Here is a 20,295-nt window from a genome sequence, read left to right as displayed (position 1 = left end):
CTTTTGGGGTTCCAGGGGCATCTTTCATCCCAATTGAGTGTTCATTTGTTTGTACAGTTCTGGTGGCATGTATTAGTGAGTTTTCCGTAGGGGTTGCATGAGCCACACAGGCATAAGATTCTCCAAGTGAAAGATGTTTTCTCGTAACATTAAACAAAATATTGCCAATAGATGTACGTCAGGGAGCTCTTGTTCAGTTTTACATTGGTGTACTGTGCATGTCGAGATAGGATATTGTAGAGAATACTGGCACGTCTGACGAAATTCTCGTCGGATTTTCTTTTTCGGGTGCTGTTAACTGCTAGTTCTTTACGCTGGCCCTGTCTGGTTGACTCGTTTTCATTAATAGTCAGAAGTGCGTTGAATAATTTCAGAAAAAATATGATCAACATAAAAGATTTGCCCTCATGATTGACAATTAACTATCTTGCTGGCTCCCCAAATGCAGCCTGAAATGAGCCCCAATACAAGCAGCGATAATCAGATGTCTTTTTCGTCCTTCATTAGCCTTATATGGGCGTCAATCGGAATGTTTGTTGGTTGTTATCTTGCTGGGTTAATTCCACTTACACTTCCATTGTCGGAGGTAAAAGATAATATTAGTGTCTGTTGGATCATAAGCCTTCTAGCTTGGTGAGCTTAGAGCGAATAAACGAGCACACAATTTAAGGATCTTTTCCGTTTGTGCCCCCTCCCCAGTACGTTATGCGCCACCAGTTACAGAGCATGTGCCATTACATAGTATATCATTATGTAAAAAATGGCTTGTGCGTCTGGGGAGAGCAAATAATATGGGCCCACTAAGCTGGGGCTGGTTAAAGTTTCGTGGGTATTTTAATGGGGTAAATCTGGATCTTTCCCATTATAGCCCCCCATTATAGTATAATTACCATTATTGAGAGGGGGCTATGGGGGGGGGGGCTATAATGGGAAAGACCCGTAAATCTTGATATTAAAGACGTGCACTTAAGTTTCATTTACTTTGAGTGAATGTGTGCAACGCTTTAGAGCAAGACAAGATCAATGTCGGTGTTTGGAAGTGGACTTCTGATTGGAACTGCACTAGCCGTCATTCTGCCTGAGGGTCTAAACATGGTGCAGCCTAACATGCATATCAGCGCTCCATGTTTGTCACAGCCACTTAGTGGTGGTGATCTTAGCAAACAAGCCGTTCAACTCAATCACCCAGAGGACCAATCTGTAAAGCTATCAAGTAATAGTCACCTTGATTAATTTGTAAAGCCAACTGTCGAAAAACAATAATAGATTATAGCGGCTGTTGTCTTAGTTTATCTCTTAAATTTATTTAGAACCGCAATTCGTAATCACCATGCGTGTTTTTTCTAAGTTCGCTTAAGAAATCTTGTTGTTATTAGCTGCTGTCAAAATTTATAAACGTATATAGTTGATTGCGGCCCCTAAACTGACTGGTTCTCAAGTATGGACGCCTCTACGCGGCAGGACTACGACCGGGCAAACGCTCTCAGGATCTATACGCTGTGTTCACAGATTGCGGGAAACGGGTTTTTCTGGCGGGATCAGGCAAGCACAGATTCTGGTCCCTAGTATGCTTTAAACATCCTTCAACTGAATTGTAATGGTCTCAAACAAAATCTAGACAGCATCATAGAAAAATTACATCCAGATAGGTCCCATCCAGGAGACCAACGTCAATGAAAAATCTGCCTTCAAAAGCCCACCTGTAAACTGCAGAATCCAAGAGAATGGACCCAAAGTAAGAGGCAAAGATAGAGGGGTAACTTTTTTTATTAAGGACGCAGTTCTGTTCCAGGAAATGAAACTCAAGACTTTTACGAACACCTAGAAGTGCAAGCAACGCAACTCACCGCAAGTGATACTTAGATGAAGCTAGTAAACACCTACAAAGCACCTTCGTCTAGCTGTGATGCAGGATAACAGACATTAATCAGTAAACTACTTGAGTTAGATGACTGCATTTTTGCCGTTGATTTCAATGCTTATAGCCCTCGATGGTAATCGGAACTACCAGAGAAGACTTAGTAGAAAACAATAATGCAAGTGAAATAGACCTCTCATCATGCAGTACGCAACGAAAAGTCCAGCAAGAGTAACTGGTTCTTGTAACAGTTCCCCGGAGATCAGTCTCGCCAGCTCAAGCCTAGCAATGAACATCACGTGGTGCACGGAGTACGCATTAGGCTCAGACTATTTACCAATAGTTCTATCCATCACCTGTAACCTCATCATACACACATGACCACAGAGAACTATCAGCAACTTCCGCTGACGAGGCATGTTTTATGGACGGCATTGAACTAAAACTACTGAAGAAACACAAAAGGCGAAAAATGTCTACCATGGAAAAAAGAGCTTAAGGGAAGCCATCAAATGCCCGGCTGGCAGCCATATCCTACCAGGAAGAATGAAAACAAAGGTTTTTATGTTTTCCAGCGAAGCAGTAGCGCTTTCTGAAAAGAGATCAAATCCAAAGAAAACATCCAGGGACCGTAAAATAACACAACTGAATCCTGAATTAAACAAATTTGCTCAAATCCAAAAGCGCAAAAAAATGGTTTGAGTTTGTAAAAACTTTTTTCACAGAGATAACTGCCCTAAATCCTAAATCCTGGAGCACTGTAAAATGACTTTCATCAAGTAACGCTAAACCACGTGCAAACAGCAATATACTTTGGCGGAAAGAAGACAAATCTCCATGATCCAAAGAAATGCGCAAACAAGTTTGGCCAACAATACACACCACACTCACAAAAACATGAAAAGGAGAAATGCTTTAAGAACTAGGAAAACTGGAAATGTTTAAGTGTAACGCAGTGAAAAAAGCTATGAGACAACGAAAAGTAAGACTCTGGGCCCAGATTGAATAGTGCCAATCCACTACACCATGTAGGCCCTATAGTGCTCATACCTTACTAACACCATAAATCTTTCTGCAAACAGTAACAATCCCTAACATCTGAAAGTTGAGCGGGTTATACCCCTACAAAAGCGGGGAAAACCATAGACGAATCCGAAAGCCTCAAGCCAATTGTAGTCCTATCTTCATTGCAAAACTGACAGAAAACCTCTCAAAGGAGACACTCTCAGTAACTGACAAAGCTATCGGTTGGAGCGTCCTGAAATACTGTACTCGCATATGGGCTTCCACAATCAGCAATACAAACTGGAACAACCTACTAACACAACAAAACATTACTCTTCACACAATTACTGGCTGTGTAAAAGTGTCTGGCATCAATGCGTACACAGTAACGGTGAAATGCTGCCTGTTGAAGTTTACACAGAATTGCTGGCGCAACTTCTGGCCGTCAGTTATCATTGTATCGTACCGGTCACAAAACAACCACCAGAACTAGTTTTATCACATTACACTAAATAATAATTAGGGACTGCGTGAAACAACACGCCGACAATAAAGAGCAATTAGATAGCAAAGAATACAAAAATGCGCTCAAAAACATTCACTGACACACGATCCATACTCAGTTGAACAAAGACAGCAAGCAACCAGTGATACCTCTACCAAAGATAGAACTAAAATGACTGCACTCAAATGTCCGCCTTCCTTGGGCTTTCTCACGATATTGACAATTCACCGTCCGGCCCCCTAACCCGGGGACCACATGTCACTCATCAGCACCGCAAGCACCTTGTGGACAGGCAGTCACACTATTATTACATCTATCATTATACACAAATGCAACTAGGGAACCAGTTAAAAATTGCAATAAGCCCAGATATCCCTCTAAAATTACCCGGAAATTGCAGCTCTCTGCGGGAGAGCTACAACAACTGACTACCGTTTTTAATTGAACCTTTCAATTTGTGATCAAACTCTGCAAAATTGTTAACTCTCAGCAAAAACAGACTTTTTCAACGAAAGGGGTGAATAAATAGATAATCTATTTTGCCCCACATTAAACGCGAGGCCTATCGCTCAGCGTTCTTTTTACCGAACTGCTTTTCGATAGAAAGTACTGTAGAGCCAAAACCAATGAAAAATACAAAAATTGTAAAATATATGGCGTCAATCCTATTTTTATAGTTTATCAGATACATGTACCTCGATCTTCGTCTAATTATACAATTGATGCTGAACATTGCCGCAGACTGTCAGATTTGCGTTTTGCCTTGCGTTGTAGTTACGATGATAGTGAAGCGGCTGAAAATATAAAGAGAAACCATCCAAGCGCTGTGTAATAATAGCGCGATGAATATGCGCTCCAACAAGCCAAGAAGTTAAATACATCATAAGTAAAGTTTTTCTTTTCATAAAAAGAAGTAGTAGAATGAGCAAGAGAATAGTCGATCAAAGCAGGAGGAGAATGAAAATGGAGCTGTTGAAACTGCTTACCACCCTATGATAAAATTAATACGCGAATTACAAGTGCTAGCGACAACTTCACGATCAGAAAAATTACTTACGAATGACACGACGCCGTATGTAGAAATGGGAGCTCGAACGACGCAAGAACTGCGAAGCAAAAGCTCTCGACAATTTGAAAAAATGGCATCCAGGAAAAGTAAACAGTGTAATGGGTCCGAATTCGGCAGATCGAATTCGAGTCTACGGTTTATAAAGAAATACGGAAATAACGAATGAAATCGGCAGTATAAATGAGATTTGAAAATAGAAAGGAATGTATTGATGGTCAGATTGTGAGGATGTAAACTCCTAGTAGAATTAGAAAGCCATAGCCTTTTGAGGCTCTATTGCTTGAAATCTTTAAATGCTGGGTTTGAAATGAAGGAATGAACTGGTACTGTTTGCAGAGTCGGAAGCTAGCAATGTGGAGGGAGGGCCTCTATTCATTCAGAAAGACAGGATAGGTCAGTCTCCTCAGGACAATAACAGAAGAGGACCAGACAGTGCAAGAGCAGGTGTTGTATAGAAATAGTGGTTTTGTAATATTAATACTTGGATCCGTACTTGAACAGATTAGTTGAACAGATTTTTCCGATATTTTGAATCAATTTGAGTCGTTTTCCGTCCCATATTAGATGTGTACACATTTTCAATCGATCATCTTTTCAATTCCTCTCGAAGTTTGTAGCAATCATATTAGTCATGCGGTCTTTTTTTTAATAGTCGCAAAGCGATAGCGGCTATTATTGGGGAAATCGTGTTTTTTTTTACAATTCAATAAATTTCAATCGTTTTGATGCGCTGTATTTTTTGTTTTAAGATCTGTTCACGCTTTTTTCGACTTTTTCACGTCAGTGAGAAGTAAAATTAGAGTGGTAATTTTGGTCACACTGAAATAGTAAAGGGAGCAAAAAATCGAGTAGGTTTGAGGCGTGACTTTTTCCAATTACCTTTAAAGTGGAGTGAGAAATTGGTGTTTGAACAATTTGGTGGTTTTTGAGATGGAATTTTTTTCAGGTTCGTCAATTTGACTTCTGTTTTCAGAGTCTCCTCTCCTTCATTGCTTTTAAGACGGTACATATGTGTTCTAATTGTACCTATTTGCCTTTGCTTGATTTCATTAAGGGGCAGCTAAAACTTTTTATGACTTGGCCAATATTCGTTGCCATAAAGTTTTAGTAATTTTTTTAGATTTTGCCCTCTTTTTTAAAATTAACTGTTGTCTTATCAGTTAGTATCATCAATGACAGGTTTGATTGGTTATTAATGAGGCATAGAAGAACCTAATTAATGGCTCGAGTTAATCGCTAGTGTTTTTCATGACTCTGACACTACTTTTTCTCGAAAATTTTGAGTAAATTTTTGAGTTCTGCAACTTTATTGTACTTTTTGATATCTTATCGTTTAATCTCATTGGGGACAGTTCTCTGATGCTGCTAATGGGGGTTAAGTTTATCGATTTAATCGTTTTTGTTCTAAACTAGTGCTTTCTATGACTTTGAAGCTAATTGTTTTCAAAACCCAAAAAATTTGATCAAACTTTGTCTTAACTCTGCGTTCTGTGAATTTGATACTAAGTGTTTTGAAAAAGTTTTAGCGAGTTTTATTGCAATTTTTGGTTATTTTGTCTTATCATTTAATATTATTAGTGAGAGGTCTCATCGACATTTGGGGACAGGTTGCTAATAAGAAATAGAGGAATTTATTTGCCAGTTTGAGTTCATAATAGTTGTTTTTTGGTGTCGATCCTGTCTTCAAAAAATAAAAGTTGAATTTATAGTCTTGCTTGTTTTTGTTCTGTGTTGTTTTATTGCTGAGTCTCATTACTAGCAGCTCTAATTTGCCTTTTAAAGCGGAGTAAATGATTGTCAGGTCATAAGTTAATACAATGCTTTGAATTGTATTTCAGGATTTTTCCTGCTATGTTTTTTAATTCGTCGTCTCCATCGATGAATCTTTTGACCTGACTTGTTGGAATTGACTTTTTCAATGACTTCAGTGACTTCTACTGCTTTGCAGTTAACATTTCTGTTCGTGACGTCATTTCTGCTTTTACGTCAATTGCGTGACTGAACTAACTCAAAATGACTTCTGAACTCACTTTTAGAACTTTAATTGTTATAAACATTTACTAGTTAAAAAGCAATAGTGTGCATTTAAGAAGTGCCAAACTTAGATGACCGAATTCTTGAATTTTAGTCATGAGTTGTTGATTTCGAATCTCAATTTTGAAAAAGCTTGTTTAGGGCTTTTTCTCTATTGACCGTATTTGTCATAAAACTGACATTCCGAATCTGACCCAGAGAGTCTAGTGGTCTGTTAAAGGACTGGTGGTCGATCTTATTTCTTTAGTTGTTTCAACTCACTCGCCGGTTGAGAGCAATTCGCTGACGTTAGTGGGTTATGTTTAATAGCCGCCCTCATCTTTTCATTCGGCTATTATGGCTAACGCTCCTATTTTTACAAGAATTTGCATTGTATTAGAGCGCAGTCTTTTTTATGATCTGTTCACACATTTTTGCGATTTTTGAAGTCAAATTGGAGTAGTGATTTTGGTCACGCCAAAACAGGAAGTGGAGCGAAAAAGCGAGTGGTTTTGCGGCGTGAAATTTTGAGAAAAACCTGTTTGAACAAAAAAAAATTTGCTTCTTGCTTCTTTTTTTTGTTTACATGCGGCAATTTATCAATGATTTGTACTGTTTTTTTTTTCAATTTTTTGGATCGGATTTTTTTCTAAATGGCTTTCCCAATCCATTCAGAGTTCATTCTTGGTCTAGTTTTTGTTCGAACCAAAGTTTTCTTTCTCGCTAGTTGTTTTTTGTTCACATACGGCATTTTTACATTGATTTTTCTTTTTTTTTTAAAAAAATGTTTTTGATCTGATTTTTTTGGAAATGATTTTCCCAATTCACTCATAGTCCGTTCTATGTCTAGTTTTTTGTTTAGTCAATAAAAATTCTTTGAACTTATCCTTTAGGACTTGTCCTACTATGTTGTTTTCACTTTGTCGAACAAGAACTTGTTTCGATTTACCTTTTTTCACAACTTGTTCAACATTTTCATAAAATCTTTTCGACTTCGCTTAGCTCAAAGTGCTGTACCTCATTTTGCTGCTTTTTTGACATATTGCGTAAAATTTTTCTGACTTCTCTAGGCTAGTTTCATTCTTCACTCATTCGTCTTCCGGTGTTTTTAAACAGCAGTTGCTTAGCAAAGCAATCTGAAATGATCAGAATCCGTATCAAAACACGGAATTAAAAACAGAAACTGGATAAACCTATATAGCCCAATTTCAAATTCCCGCTGCGCGAAGTTTGTTCTTATAAGTCCTGCTGGTCATCTCTAATGCGTAAATGCATATTGGTATTGATACTAGCCCCTGCATCCTTTTATCAAGTAGCAGGAATATGTCTAGCAATAAATTGAAATTCGTTGTTCGCACATCAAAAAAGTTTTTTTACATCAATCAGTTTTTTTTCGTTTTTTCTGTTTTTTCAATCCCAATCAGGCTTATGGTAATCAATGGCGGCTGTTTTCTGGCAATATGCTAGGTGTTTTTACTTAAGAAAAATATTATTGTCAATGGACCGTGGGAAATTAATTTATAGAAGTGTTGTTTTTAGTTGCTCTCAAAAGAAGTTGGCAGCAATTATTTTTAGTCATGTGCTCTTTTTGTGGATTTTTTACTTGACCAAATTTTCTTCTGACCCGTTACTTTGTCCTCAAAAACGGGATAAACACTTAACGCCCTGAGGGTATTAAGCTCTCTTAGAGCCTTTTGGTGTACTGGACTCTAATTGTGCGATTCACCGAAATAGTTTGATGTGAGAGGCAGTGCACATCGCTCCACCCGTAAACCAGCGCGCTCGACCACTCCCCTCTACGTGATGCTCCCATTCCCCGCTCACTTCACGCCTCTTCAATTAAGCTTGAGCTAACATTCCTAAACCGTACCTATCTACTGACGAAGGCAATTGCTCGCCATCCGTTTGAGAGCCATTCCACTGATGTTACTGGGTTATGTTTTCCCTAATCTGATCTTTTTTGACAGGGAAGGCTTTGTATGACAAAAAGAAGCTATCATATTCGTATCAGTTTGCCGAAGTTTTGTTCCAAATGAGGCGTAAGCTCTCGGTTTAACTTATCTGTTTTATACCTCTTTACATCGTTTTTTTCCTACCCATTTGATTTATTTTAACTGAGCATAAACGTTGGCAGCAAATTGATTGAGAAAGTATTAAATCTTTCTGAAATAATCAGAAGTTAATAAAAGTACTTCCAGATTTTTTCTTGCGTCGGTAGAAAGATAATAGGGTACTAAGATAGGGGGGGGGGTTATCCTTCGAATTAATACGTGTGATAATAGGGGGTTATGCTTGGCGGCGCTACATGTAAAACAACGGCCGTGCGTGCGTGATACATGTAAACTAGCTTTCTTCCGCTTTTATTCCTTTCCCTTTGCGCCTTTCTCCGGTTTGTTAGATTTGTAAGAAAAGATTGAATTGAAACCAAACTAAACACTCCAAACAAATTAAATATTTACACTGTGTATTACTACACGCAGTTTCACCAAAATTGCATGCAATTAAATTGGCATTAGCGCCGTCTTATTTTGCGTGCTGGTTCTTCGCTGCTGCTTGCTTCTTCAGCTTCCAAGTTTATGAAGGGGTTGTCAGGAGAGGAGCTTTCACTGGAACTGGCGTCAAAATCTGCAATATCGTCAGTATCAATATCAGATTCAGTTATCTGCTCAGTTACTACTAATCCTGGGTCGGGAGTCTCCCAAGAGCTGGTGGTGGAGTCTGGCACTGAGAGAGCGGCTGTTGAGGAAGTTTGGGACACTACAAAGTCATTATCCCATTCTGGACTAGAGCTGAGAAGTAAGTTTGAGTAACTGTCATTATCCCACTGAATATCATCACTACCCCAATCAATTTCATCCACACCACAATCAACGGTCTCATAATGTCCAAAGGGTAGAGTTTTTGTTCCGCAGGGTAGAATAAACCTTTTGTTGTCGAACGCTGAAAGGCATATTTTGTTGGTAGTAACAGTTTCCAATACATGATGATCGGACATTATTCGTGTGTTTTCAGTGCGAAACACGTTCCCTGTCGTCAGTGTGCTCAAGAAATCATCATGCCGGAGACGTTGTTGAGCGGCCTTTGTTACTCCTTTAGCCGAAAGTTTTCAACAACCTAAAGAGAAAAAGCTTTTACTCAAGTCTTTATATGTTTACTAACCCCTATGTATATAATAATAAAACTAATAGCATTCAGGAGCCTACTAACAACCTTTGTAATTTAAAGATAGAACTAACATGCATTAGAAAAGACAAAGAATACTTACTTTTTGAGAGTATTGAGTATAGTTTCGGCTTTAAACACACAAACTCCGTAATAAAATCTCCTGCAAATTCGTCCTTAAACTTGAGGACTACCCGTTTATTTTTCGTACTGTATAAATAGTGATCATTCGGATAATTGGAGAAATCGAATTCACTAACAACTGAAGCGGGCTTTCTTGCTAATTCCTCATAAAAGTCTGTACTCCTGATTTTATATAGTAAACTATCCGTGTCACTATATAACAAACGACAATCAAAATGAGCGCGCATTGTGAAGTAATGGAAACTGTACATTTGATACTTGGCCAGATCAAGTATAGTTGCTCCAATTATTGTTGGGGTTTTCCAATGAATCTTTCTAGCGCGGAAGGACAATGCGGCCAGGTTATCTCCGAATATCATGAACCGATCAAACTCAAACTTTGAAATGGAACTCAGAACTTGATCAGCATCTCGTGCAATGGTAAGCTTACTTCGTCTGCGTTTCGATTCGCAATTCTTACGATATACTGCATTGTTCATGAGCTTATAAAAGTTCTCTTCGAATTTATTGCTGGCGGCTTGACGTTTATTACTGTTGAGTGTTATATAGGGTGCTAACCAATTCGCTTGTTTGAACTGTAGGACACGGTGTACTTTGGCAACAATTAATCCAAGACTAACGTATAATTTGAGCAGTTTGTAATGCAATACATAGTTCTTTTTGTCGAATAGCGTTTGAAGCAACTTTTTAACATTCGAGCTGGGTAATCTGTGTTGTTCTTTTAGCTCAAGTTGATATTCGCCCAACCACTCATCTTGAACAATTTCTTTGGTAGGGGCAAGGGGAAAGTCTCGGTGGTCATCGTGTAAGTGGACAGGGTAATTTAAGTCTACTTCAAGAAAATAACCAACTGAAGCGTCGTTAGGGGTATTGAGGATTTCGTTAAGGGTAATTTCTACGTTGAAGGCGAATTCCCCCACTGGTAGCATGTCCATTTGCATGACACCTCCATAGAGATTATTTGCGTCTACACAGCGCAAAAGTTGACTCCTCAGAGGGCCGGTAATCCGATAAATACCTATTATTTGCAACAAAATGACGCTCCTCGTAAACAGATGTTACTCCTCCTCGTATTGCCGGTTCAATCATGTCCAAATGTTCTCGTTCTGTCATCAGCTCAATGTTTGCCCTGCATATCTTTAGTGACGCTTCTTTTGCCATATTGGGGAGAGTGTAGAAATGCATGCAGTCGAGTTTGTATGTTCGAAAGCTAAGTTCACGGTGAAACTCACATACACAAGCTAATAATGCGCAGTCAAGTTTAAGGTATGCGTCATGATAGTCTTGTAAAGTTTTGCACCACAATAACTTCCACATTTGGTTAGCATGACCTAAATTTTCTTCACTAACAGCCAATTTTCCGCCTTCTAATGTATTGCGCCGTTCTGAGAGGGGTGGTAGAGATTGCTCAGAAAACTTTGTACGATCACATACATAAGAATAAGGATAATATCTTTTTTGTTTGAGTAAGTGTGCGTTTGATTCGGAAACCGAGGGGAACATTGCTTTCATGATATCGAAATGTGTGTCAGGTAAAATTTCTACAAGTTTTTCCAGCGAACTGTTCATCATTTTGTACGAATCGATGAATCTTAAATACTCGTAAATTTTTTGTGTTCTTCCTTCTTGAGTTGTAATAGTATCAATCAGAACTCCGAATGTCATTGATATGTACTTCTCATCTGTTGACGGAATGAGTTTTGTTGTTGTGGTAGACTCACAGTTGTTCAGAGCAAGACAAATATGATGTAAGTCATAGTTTTGTATGTTATGATCGACCACAGGCGTAAAATTGACATACCGTCTCGCTCGATTACACTTTTCGTGTGCCCAGCCCAAGAATTGGCCACTAAAATGACAATGGTCTAAATCTATGCTCTCTTCGGGGTCAAGCTCGCTGTTAAATGGTTCTTCGCATATCCAACAGTGTGTAGCGCTCTTTTTGTCCAAGCTTCTCCGATTTCCGTTGTAGAAAGGAAACTGTTTTTTTGCGTTCATGTATGTCCCTTGCAAACGAATGCAGCATTCGAACAAAGTTGCCCATACAATCTTCTGAGCTGTCCACATGATGAAAATAGGGAACATTCGAGTGATGATCAACAACTGCCAAAGCAAATCCACATGGCTCGTGCTTTTCAATCACGCGTGTTGATGATTGGTCAGTTGCTGCATCACATCCAGCGACGGGTAGGAGAAAGGATTCAAAGTCAAAATAAATGACCAGAGGAACAAACCATGTAGCTGAAAAATTTGAGAACTTGTATTCATTTTTATCTGGTGATGGCATTTGAATAACTGCAGGGGCATTTAGATAACAATTTTCAGTATGAATATTATAGCTTTCCAGTCCATCACGACACAACCAGAAACAATTACGACAAATGCGATAACCAAATCTGAATTTCAGGTCTCTAACTTTACAAACGACTTTCACAAGGTCAGTAATGAGAACATAGTGATAAATGTCGGCATCATAAAGAAGTAAAAGATCCATAACAAAATCTGATTCAAAAGAGGAGACTCGTAGAGGGTAAAGTTGTCCTTTATCGTAACCAAAGACGTTGATTGCCACATCATTGAAGGTTTCAAAGGCTTTCATTTGCTCAAATCCCATTGGCATTTCAAATTCGCCTACAGGTTGGTGAATATTCTCTTGCTGATATGTTGCTGGGGATGTTTTGTCAATATGATGGTTCCTGTCATCTCTATCAAGACTGATTCCATGATGCGCATGATACGCTGCCACGAAGCAATAGTTGAAACAATTGGCATCGTCGTGGTTTCGAATGTTGAGTAATCCGCGACAGTTTGCGAGCTTATGGGGTAAGGCAAGATAGGATGAGCCGCGAATTGGTCGGTAGCGGGCAAATTTGATGTCAAGTTTGATTATTTTTTCAACAACCCAACCACTTCCAGATGAAGCAAACGTAGACAAGACGGCCATCATTTTCTCCACCATGCTCCAGTACAACTCGTTTGTGAGACCCTCTACGTAAATGGGCGTCATGAGAGAGTTGGCATAAATTTCAATGCGCTCCTCCGTTTCGGTTGCGTTTTCATCTTGATGCAGCTTCAATAACTGTACTTTAACCGCAAATTGTACTTTCTGTGGTCCTTGGCTCAGCCTTTGCTCAATTAGCGTTGCAATTGCAGATCTTTGATTGAGCATGAAGCTCTCAAGATCTCTGTCAGCTGTGTTATTGACAATTTCATAAGTTTGTAACACACCGTTGAAGGCTGTCTCCGCTGTAGCCTCTTTCGGTTGGTATTCAGGTCCAAATACGGGCAGCGAGTGAAGGGAGTTCATATGCTGCGCAAACAAGTGCGCATCATTGAATCCCATGAAGCACGATCGGCAGCAGTTTGTAAACTTCGAGTGACAAGTTCGCATATGCTGTTCCAATTCAGACAGTTTCCGTGAATTGAACACACATAGGGAGCAGTTGTAAACAGGAAGGCCAACATCGTCTGGATGAAATTTATGTTGATGTCTTGAACGGTTCGCACGAGTGCTAAACGTAGCGGAACAAAAGTTGCATGAATAGACCATTTCTAATAGTTTTGATAAATTTCAAATTCTAACAGAACTTTGATAACAAGTAAATAACTCGGAAATGACTAAGCTCACCAAAACTGAAGCACGAATGTAATTTCTGTGCGCGAAACTCAAAATTTCAAAATGCTGCAATCTGATTGGTCGGTTTTGGCGGTTACCTTTATTTCGAAATTTTGTTAGTTATGAGAGAAAAAAGATGTGTTTTCAACTCTCCATTGCAATCCTATGCCAAAATATATCACCATAAGGAACCCTACAGAGTATTGCTGATCATTTTTTTTCAAAAAACGTTTTTGGAGAAGCTGGAAAAACATGATATTTTTTAAAATTGTAATAAAATGCGCTGTTTTATGCATTTTCAATTACGGGTGGTTAGAGTTGTCCTACGTTCTTAAGTTTGATGAGCAAAAATGCTCCCCGTGCCGAAAAACATAGGACCCATATAAAAAAATTGCTCAAAAATAAACAGAAAAAAAGTTTATTTTTCTGTCAATCAAGTCATTAATTAACAATTACATGACAATTACATGACATAAACATGTGTCTTTTTTCTGAGGCCTTTTTCGATGACAGCTGTTATGAGATAAATTTACACTGAGGACCCATCAAGTCCAAAACTGTGAAGAAAGGCGATCTAACATCTTTCCTTAAGGTACTTCATACGCTAATTAATGCCAGATGTTAATGTGACATTGATTGCCAGATGTTCTGAAAATCGGTGAAGGAGCCATTTTTTGATGATGATGCTCATCAGACATCAAGTAGTGATTACAAAACCGTTGCAAAAATTTCAAATTTTTTTCTAGTAATTAGTAATTAGGTTAATTAACCCTTAATTAGTCGCTAATTAGGGGTTAATTATCTCCATAACGGATGAGTAAAATTTGACAAGTGTGATGAGATGTTTTGTACTTCAGAGTATGCTGAGGCTTACTGAGCAATCAGTTTCATCCCAATTATTTTTGGAACCGTCTTTTTTGGGGTCAAAGGTCAGAGGTCATGTGTCAAAAAATTGTTTTTTTTTTGGTTTTTTGTTTTTTTTTAACAAACATGCTCTTTTTCTTTCAATTGATTTCCAAGTAACAAATGAGAGGTGATTCTAGTGTAAGCTGGAGAGCGCATCTACTGAATTAAGTGTTAAAAATTGACGTCTGAAATGCATTTTTTCAAAATTTTTCTTTGATTATTTTTCAATATTTGAAAATTTCTTCAACTTATGAATTGAATTTGGAAATCAATCCATGCTACAGCTGTGGTATGGAGTTTGCATGTAATTAGCGTCAATACCGCTTACTCTAACATATGGCTATATCTCTTAAATTTTATGTTTAATATTTAATGTTAGCAAAAATTTTGTAGATTGAGAAGTGTATTTATGGATAGAATTCGCACACCACGTCATAGTAGTTGCAATAGTTGAGTGTTTGTTAGGAAACGAATGTTTACGTCTTAATGAAAATCCTTTCTGAACATGTTCGAACTTGATCATTTGCAAAATTTTAATTTCGTTAGCTCAGCAATTTTAAAACTACAAAAACAGATATCAAAAGTTAAATTCAGCTTTCAAAAAGTTGAAATCACACTTTATTGAAACAAAATCAAGTTAGCACCTCACTATATAAAAGAGGTTTGTGGTGATTCATCAAAGTTTTTCAAGTCAATCAAATAAGTCCATTAAAGAATTCTCAGGTAGCCGTTTCTTTGGTGCATTGCAAATCTTTGGAGTGTCTGTAACGCCAAAAACACGTGCTGGTTCTGGTGTTTGAAATTTTGTAGCTGAAAGTAACGCTGTATCAAACTGGTTTTCACTGAGCAGAGCGGTAGAATTGTTCTTGTGAATTCCCGCAAAGAAAGATGGACTAGATGTCGGTGTCAAACTGGGACTCGGGTCAACTGCTGGTGTTACTGGCAAGCTGGCTGAATCCAATTGCAATTGATTTTCTGGGGAGCAAGGTGATGACTTTATGCCCCACATGTCAGCTAAGTTTTCGCAAGCTTGATAAGCCCCTAACTGGTTTTCAAACAGAGGCACACAGTCGCAATCGTAACGAAACAAAATTCGTTTAACGTCGTTAGGTAATGACTCCATGTCAAAAGGTTGAAATGTTGGCAAAGCTTTTGGAGGTAAATGTCCCCCTGATGTAATAACACTGCATTCTGCTGGTTCTGTCTTCTCTGGTAAAGAAGCAATTGCGTTAATGAAAAGCTTAGGTATCAAACAGTGCTGGTAAGTTTGCCAAACATCACCTTGTCTCTTCTGTTGAATCAGCACAACAAAGTTTTCGAACACTGTCTGATAAACCAATGTTCGCTCGAAAGAAATAACAGATTCAGCAAGTATTTGAACGGACATAATTTTTTGCACAAATTTTAAGAAAGAAGTTAAAACCAATTTGATAAAAGACGGTTGAAAAATAATGTTTGTCTGGTAACGAACTCTTGAAAGAAAGCAAAGTGCACTGAACGCAAGGTTTAAAGAAATTGAATACCTAGTTCTAAAGTTGTATTGTACAACGTGTAATTCAACAGCTTATGTCTGGGGTCATAATTGGTTTTAATTTTGGTAGTGTATATGCTCTGGTACATGCTCTACATTTGTTATTATACATGGGTTGATACAGTCTATAGTTTGTACTAACTCAATTCTTATCTATAACGTATTTTATTATTAGCATTTCATTGTACACTGGTACACGTTTATTCTTATCAGAATTTCCCTACTGCTGTAGGTTCACATGTGTTTCCAATTTTAATACACACCTAGGGTCACATCTGTTCCAAGATATAAACATATGGACAATTCCAATAAACAAAGTACACTGCACTGCTGGTTCAAATACACACCTAGGGTCACATATGTTCTCTCTAGAGAAATAAAACATATGGCCCGCATATAATTTCAATAAACAGTGTACACTACAATCCTCAATGACGTCAAAAACCCACCCAGGGTCACATTTGTTTTCTCTATAGAACCAAAACATATGGTCCACATATAATTCCAATAAACAGTGTACACAGCACTGCTGGTTCAAGTACACACCTAGGGTCACATATGTTTTTTGTCTTATCTCTAAGGTCACAGCTGAAGTTAATTATACTATATTTGAACAACAGACAGACTCAAGTACGCCATAGGCGTACTTGAGACTGTATTCACAAATCATTTGGATTTAATTAGGCAGTTTGACGACACTTGTTTAATCCCAACTTGCCGCACCCATTGATTTGTAGTTTTGCACATTATAACACTTGAAAGTAATAAAACAAGTTGGACACTATGCCTTTCACTCCCACTAAAGACGCAGAGTTTGGAGATTGTTCTTTCGATATTTCCAAAACTGATCAGCGCTTAATCAGGGCAACGCTGAAAACCTATGAAAGGACAGGGACATATATATTTCTGAAATTGTTCAAAAAAGCAACAGACGATTACGAGTTTGAACAGAGAATTTCCTTAGCTCTTGGAGAGTTTGAAAGTTTGGTCAGTTCAGCTAGCAAAATACAGAACTCAGTGACTGATCAGCAGTCATCGCCAAAACCACCACCAGCGAAGAAACCAAAAATTCAAAAAGAAGTTGTCAACAACGATGGTTGAAGCGATGTTTGAGCGTTCTCCAAATTACTTTAAACAATTTCAGAAACAGTTCAAATTTCTCATTGTGGAAGAGAAACCTACCTTTTCTATTGGAAATTGTTATGCAGTGTGTGCACATTTTGATTCCGAATTTTGCAATTTAGTAAGTAGCCATTATCACGTTCTGATTGATACAACTACTTTTGAAAACGAAACATTGAAACGATTTCAAAGCTTTCCTGTGCCTTGTGTTTATACAGCTTTCAAGTTCGTGTTTTGGACTGCACCAAATTTGGAGACTAATGGAGATGTGTTTTCAAAGCTTAAATTAGCAATCGAGTTCAACAGTTCTGCAGAAAAAACTGATTCACAGTCAGTGCGCAAACGACTACCAGCTTTTGCTAACAACAACAACAACAACACTATCGAAAAGCAGCTCTGCAAAACAAACAAATGTCAATCTCAAAACGAGTGCCAAGATGCCAGTAGTTGCCCAAAAGACTATCTACAATTTTCGGCCTCCATCAAAACAAATTCAAACTGATTTTGTTAATAGTGAAACTTTACGCAGAGTTGAAACAATTTGTATGGTCCTCATTCTGGTGCTTTTTGTCAAATTATGGATATTTTTTTGAGTGGATATGGAAAATTGAATATTGATTCTGATTTAGTGAGTGTTCGCTTTGTGTATGAAGAAAAAGTAAAGTTTTGAAAAAAAATAAATTTTTCAAGTTAGTAAGGTTAGAACATCATATGAAAAGCAAAACGAATCAATTCATTATCGCTAATATTTACAAGTTTTTGAGCATTGAAAACAAAATGAGCAATATAAATACAAAACAGTCCACAAAGTTTAGAGTTTGCATTTTGAATTAGTTGATTCTCCAAGAGTTGATAGATATTGTGATTGCCGCCAAGAGAAATTATTCTTTGATATAGATGTTTGTACGATGAAATGGGCCGACCAAGGGGATCGGCAAACAGAAGTTGATTGTTCTTTCTGCATAAAAGTAACCAGTGGGTGCCAATATTTTCAGCAGTTTCTGCATTAACAATAAGGAAGCTGTTTCTGTTCATTTTTTCCAGAAAGTTGTTGGCCGCAAACACGCCATGAAATTTGTATTTAAGAGTTTTGCAGCCTTGGATTAAATCATTAATATCATCTTCATCCATCATTAATTTGTCAGAATGTGATTCTTTGATACTCTTCTTGCACTATCAACAAAAATTGTGCTCGCTTTTTCGCAAATAATGAAAATCTCTATATTGTTCGGTAGGGCCGCAGAAAATTTCAACTCAATTGAAATTGACGAATTTGTAAGCTCAGGATGAATAAATTCATGGGATGCTTGTTGGGTGCTGGTCAAATCAAAAACCATTATGAAATGGTTCGCGTATTCTGTCAAACTTATTCCATGACCATTGTCGATGTAAGCTAAATCCGATATTGTATTAAAGTAGAGACGTTTGTCATCACTTGTTGATATTGGACTGTCTGCAACAGGTAAACCGTTTCGGTAAATATAAATCTGCTCAAGGTCGACTTTGCGGAAATTAAATGGATTTTGTCTGTTGTTTCCAAGAAACGCTTCGTTAGTGTTCAGACAAATTGCTAGTCTACGAATCGGTTCTCTGGCAAAAATATCTTCTTGTTTCCAACTGTGGAGACCCGTTCATGCCAGAAATGTTTTTGTTAGAGTCTCCAAGTATGGATACGAAGCTGGACTTGTTAAAAAAGTTTTTTTCTATAGCCGATACGACATCATCGTTCAATGTCATCTTGCGCACATACAAATTAGCTTCGACAATTTTTACTTTGTAGTGCTTGGCTGCATCGTCAGACATTATAACAAAATCATCTATTGACCGTCTAAATGCAATGCGAAGTGTCACACCACTTAGCAAATGTTTGTCACAAGTGAAAAAGTCAACTGCAACTTTACCGTAAAATGTGCACTCAGCCGATTGCCTCACTAAGGCTTTCCTTCTGTTCACTTCTCCAGTTGACAGCGCTCCTGGATTTTCTTCGTAGGAATAGCCCTGACATGCCAACCAGGTGTTTTTTGCATCTTTGTTATGTGAAAATTCTGTTTCAATAAAACTTTTATGAGCATAGTTTCCGTTAGCGTTTGAAATTTTTAGTCCATTAGCAGACACTGTACAGTCAGAGAAGAGTGAATGTAAAACATTATTGCAAAAATAGGGAGCATCTGTCTTCGTAACATCTGTTGCTGCTCCTGCGTCATATCTCAAATCAGCTTCTGATAACTGGACAATTTTACATTTCACTTCCAAGAAAATTTTCTGGAAGTCAATAAAATTATTTCGGTCACCGGCGACTTCAAATTCTAACATGGGTCCATTTGGACTGTAGACTGGGCCCAACTTTTGACAAAAACTACCATTGAAAGTTACTAAGAGAGAAGCTTTTTCGAACAAATCCAAAGAACTGTGAGTTGCCTCTGATGGTAACCAATTAGCGATCATCGTTCACTCTGGCAGAAAAATCTGACCGACTTTTTTTGGAGCTCTGTGCGTTGAAATGGTTTTTTGCGTTTGTTGATTGCTTTCTGTGGCTTGACTCGTATTGAATTCCTCCGACGTGAAGTATTTCGGCGAGATCCTTCTGTCTGTTTCTTGACAGTTTTTGAGATTGTATTTTTAAACGCCTGTTTAGGAGATTTTTTGCTTCCGACTACATCCAAAATCTCTGGAACACTTTGTTTCAATAGCTCTTTCCCGATACGCTTCGCTGTAGGCAAAATGAAACGACGTGCTAAAGGCAGCGCAACACGTCCAATGCCTGCAGCTAGAGCTCCAAAACCACTTCCTCTTGGACGATAATGTCCAGAGAAGTGAGGCAAAGACGTTGCTTGATTGGCATGATAAGAATCCATTTTAATGGGAAAATTTTTTGAATTGTAGTGTTAGAATAACTTTTCCAGTTCCCGAAAAGGGAACTAATTGTCCTGTTTCCGTTCTCAGTTCAATTGAAATCGATTGAATTGTGTTGGTTAGGAGCTTCTTATAGTCTAAATTTGTAAAAACTATCCGATGAGGGGGTTCAAGCTCACAAACACTACCGTTTTTCAGACGTTGTTTTGAATCAATGACTCGCAAAAGAGGAGCCTTAGTGTCACCGACGTATTGGTATTCAATTATGTTGGTGTAGATGAAAATCAGATGTTTTCCAGCACAAAGGTCAGCTGGGAACTCCCCATAATAAGCTTTCGTATCATCACTTTTCATAAACCTGTTCGCATTGGGAATCATTTTGTACCCAATGTGTATTCCATTACCGTCAGAAATACCCTTAAATCCAATAATGCTTGGATTTTCTTCGCTGGGAAACGTAATTCCCTCATACTTGCCAAACAAAATTTCATATTTCCCAGAGCTCTTCAAC

The 20,295-nt window shown here is 38.1% G+C and overlaps 1 protein-coding gene across 1 annotated transcript in view; it reads left to right on the top strand.

Moving 5' to 3' along the window:
- Positions 1-378: 378 nt before the first annotated feature.
- LOC142339532 (zinc transporter ZIP9-like) overlaps positions 379-20,295 on the top strand; it is a 55,479-nt gene continuing 35,562 nt past the window's right edge. Inside the window, exons 1-3 of the mRNA XM_075389637.1 lie at positions 379-586; positions 1,009-1,213; positions 4,774-4,881. Of these exons, the coding sequence (XP_075245752.1) occupies positions 443-586; positions 1,009-1,213; positions 4,774-4,881 (457 nt within the window). The 5' untranslated portion in view covers positions 379-442. The remainder of the gene's footprint in view (positions 587-1,008; positions 1,214-4,773; positions 4,882-20,295) is intronic.

Source organism: Convolutriloba macropyga, chromosome 5 (genome assembly GCF_964194025.1).
Source record: "Convolutriloba macropyga chromosome 5, txConMacr16.3, whole genome shotgun sequence".
In the NCBI taxonomy this organism is placed as follows: domain Eukaryota; kingdom Metazoa; phylum Xenacoelomorpha; order Acoela; family Convolutidae; genus Convolutriloba; species Convolutriloba macropyga.
Note: the sequence above shows the minus strand (reverse complement) of the source record. Positions and strands in the feature narration are given on the sequence as shown.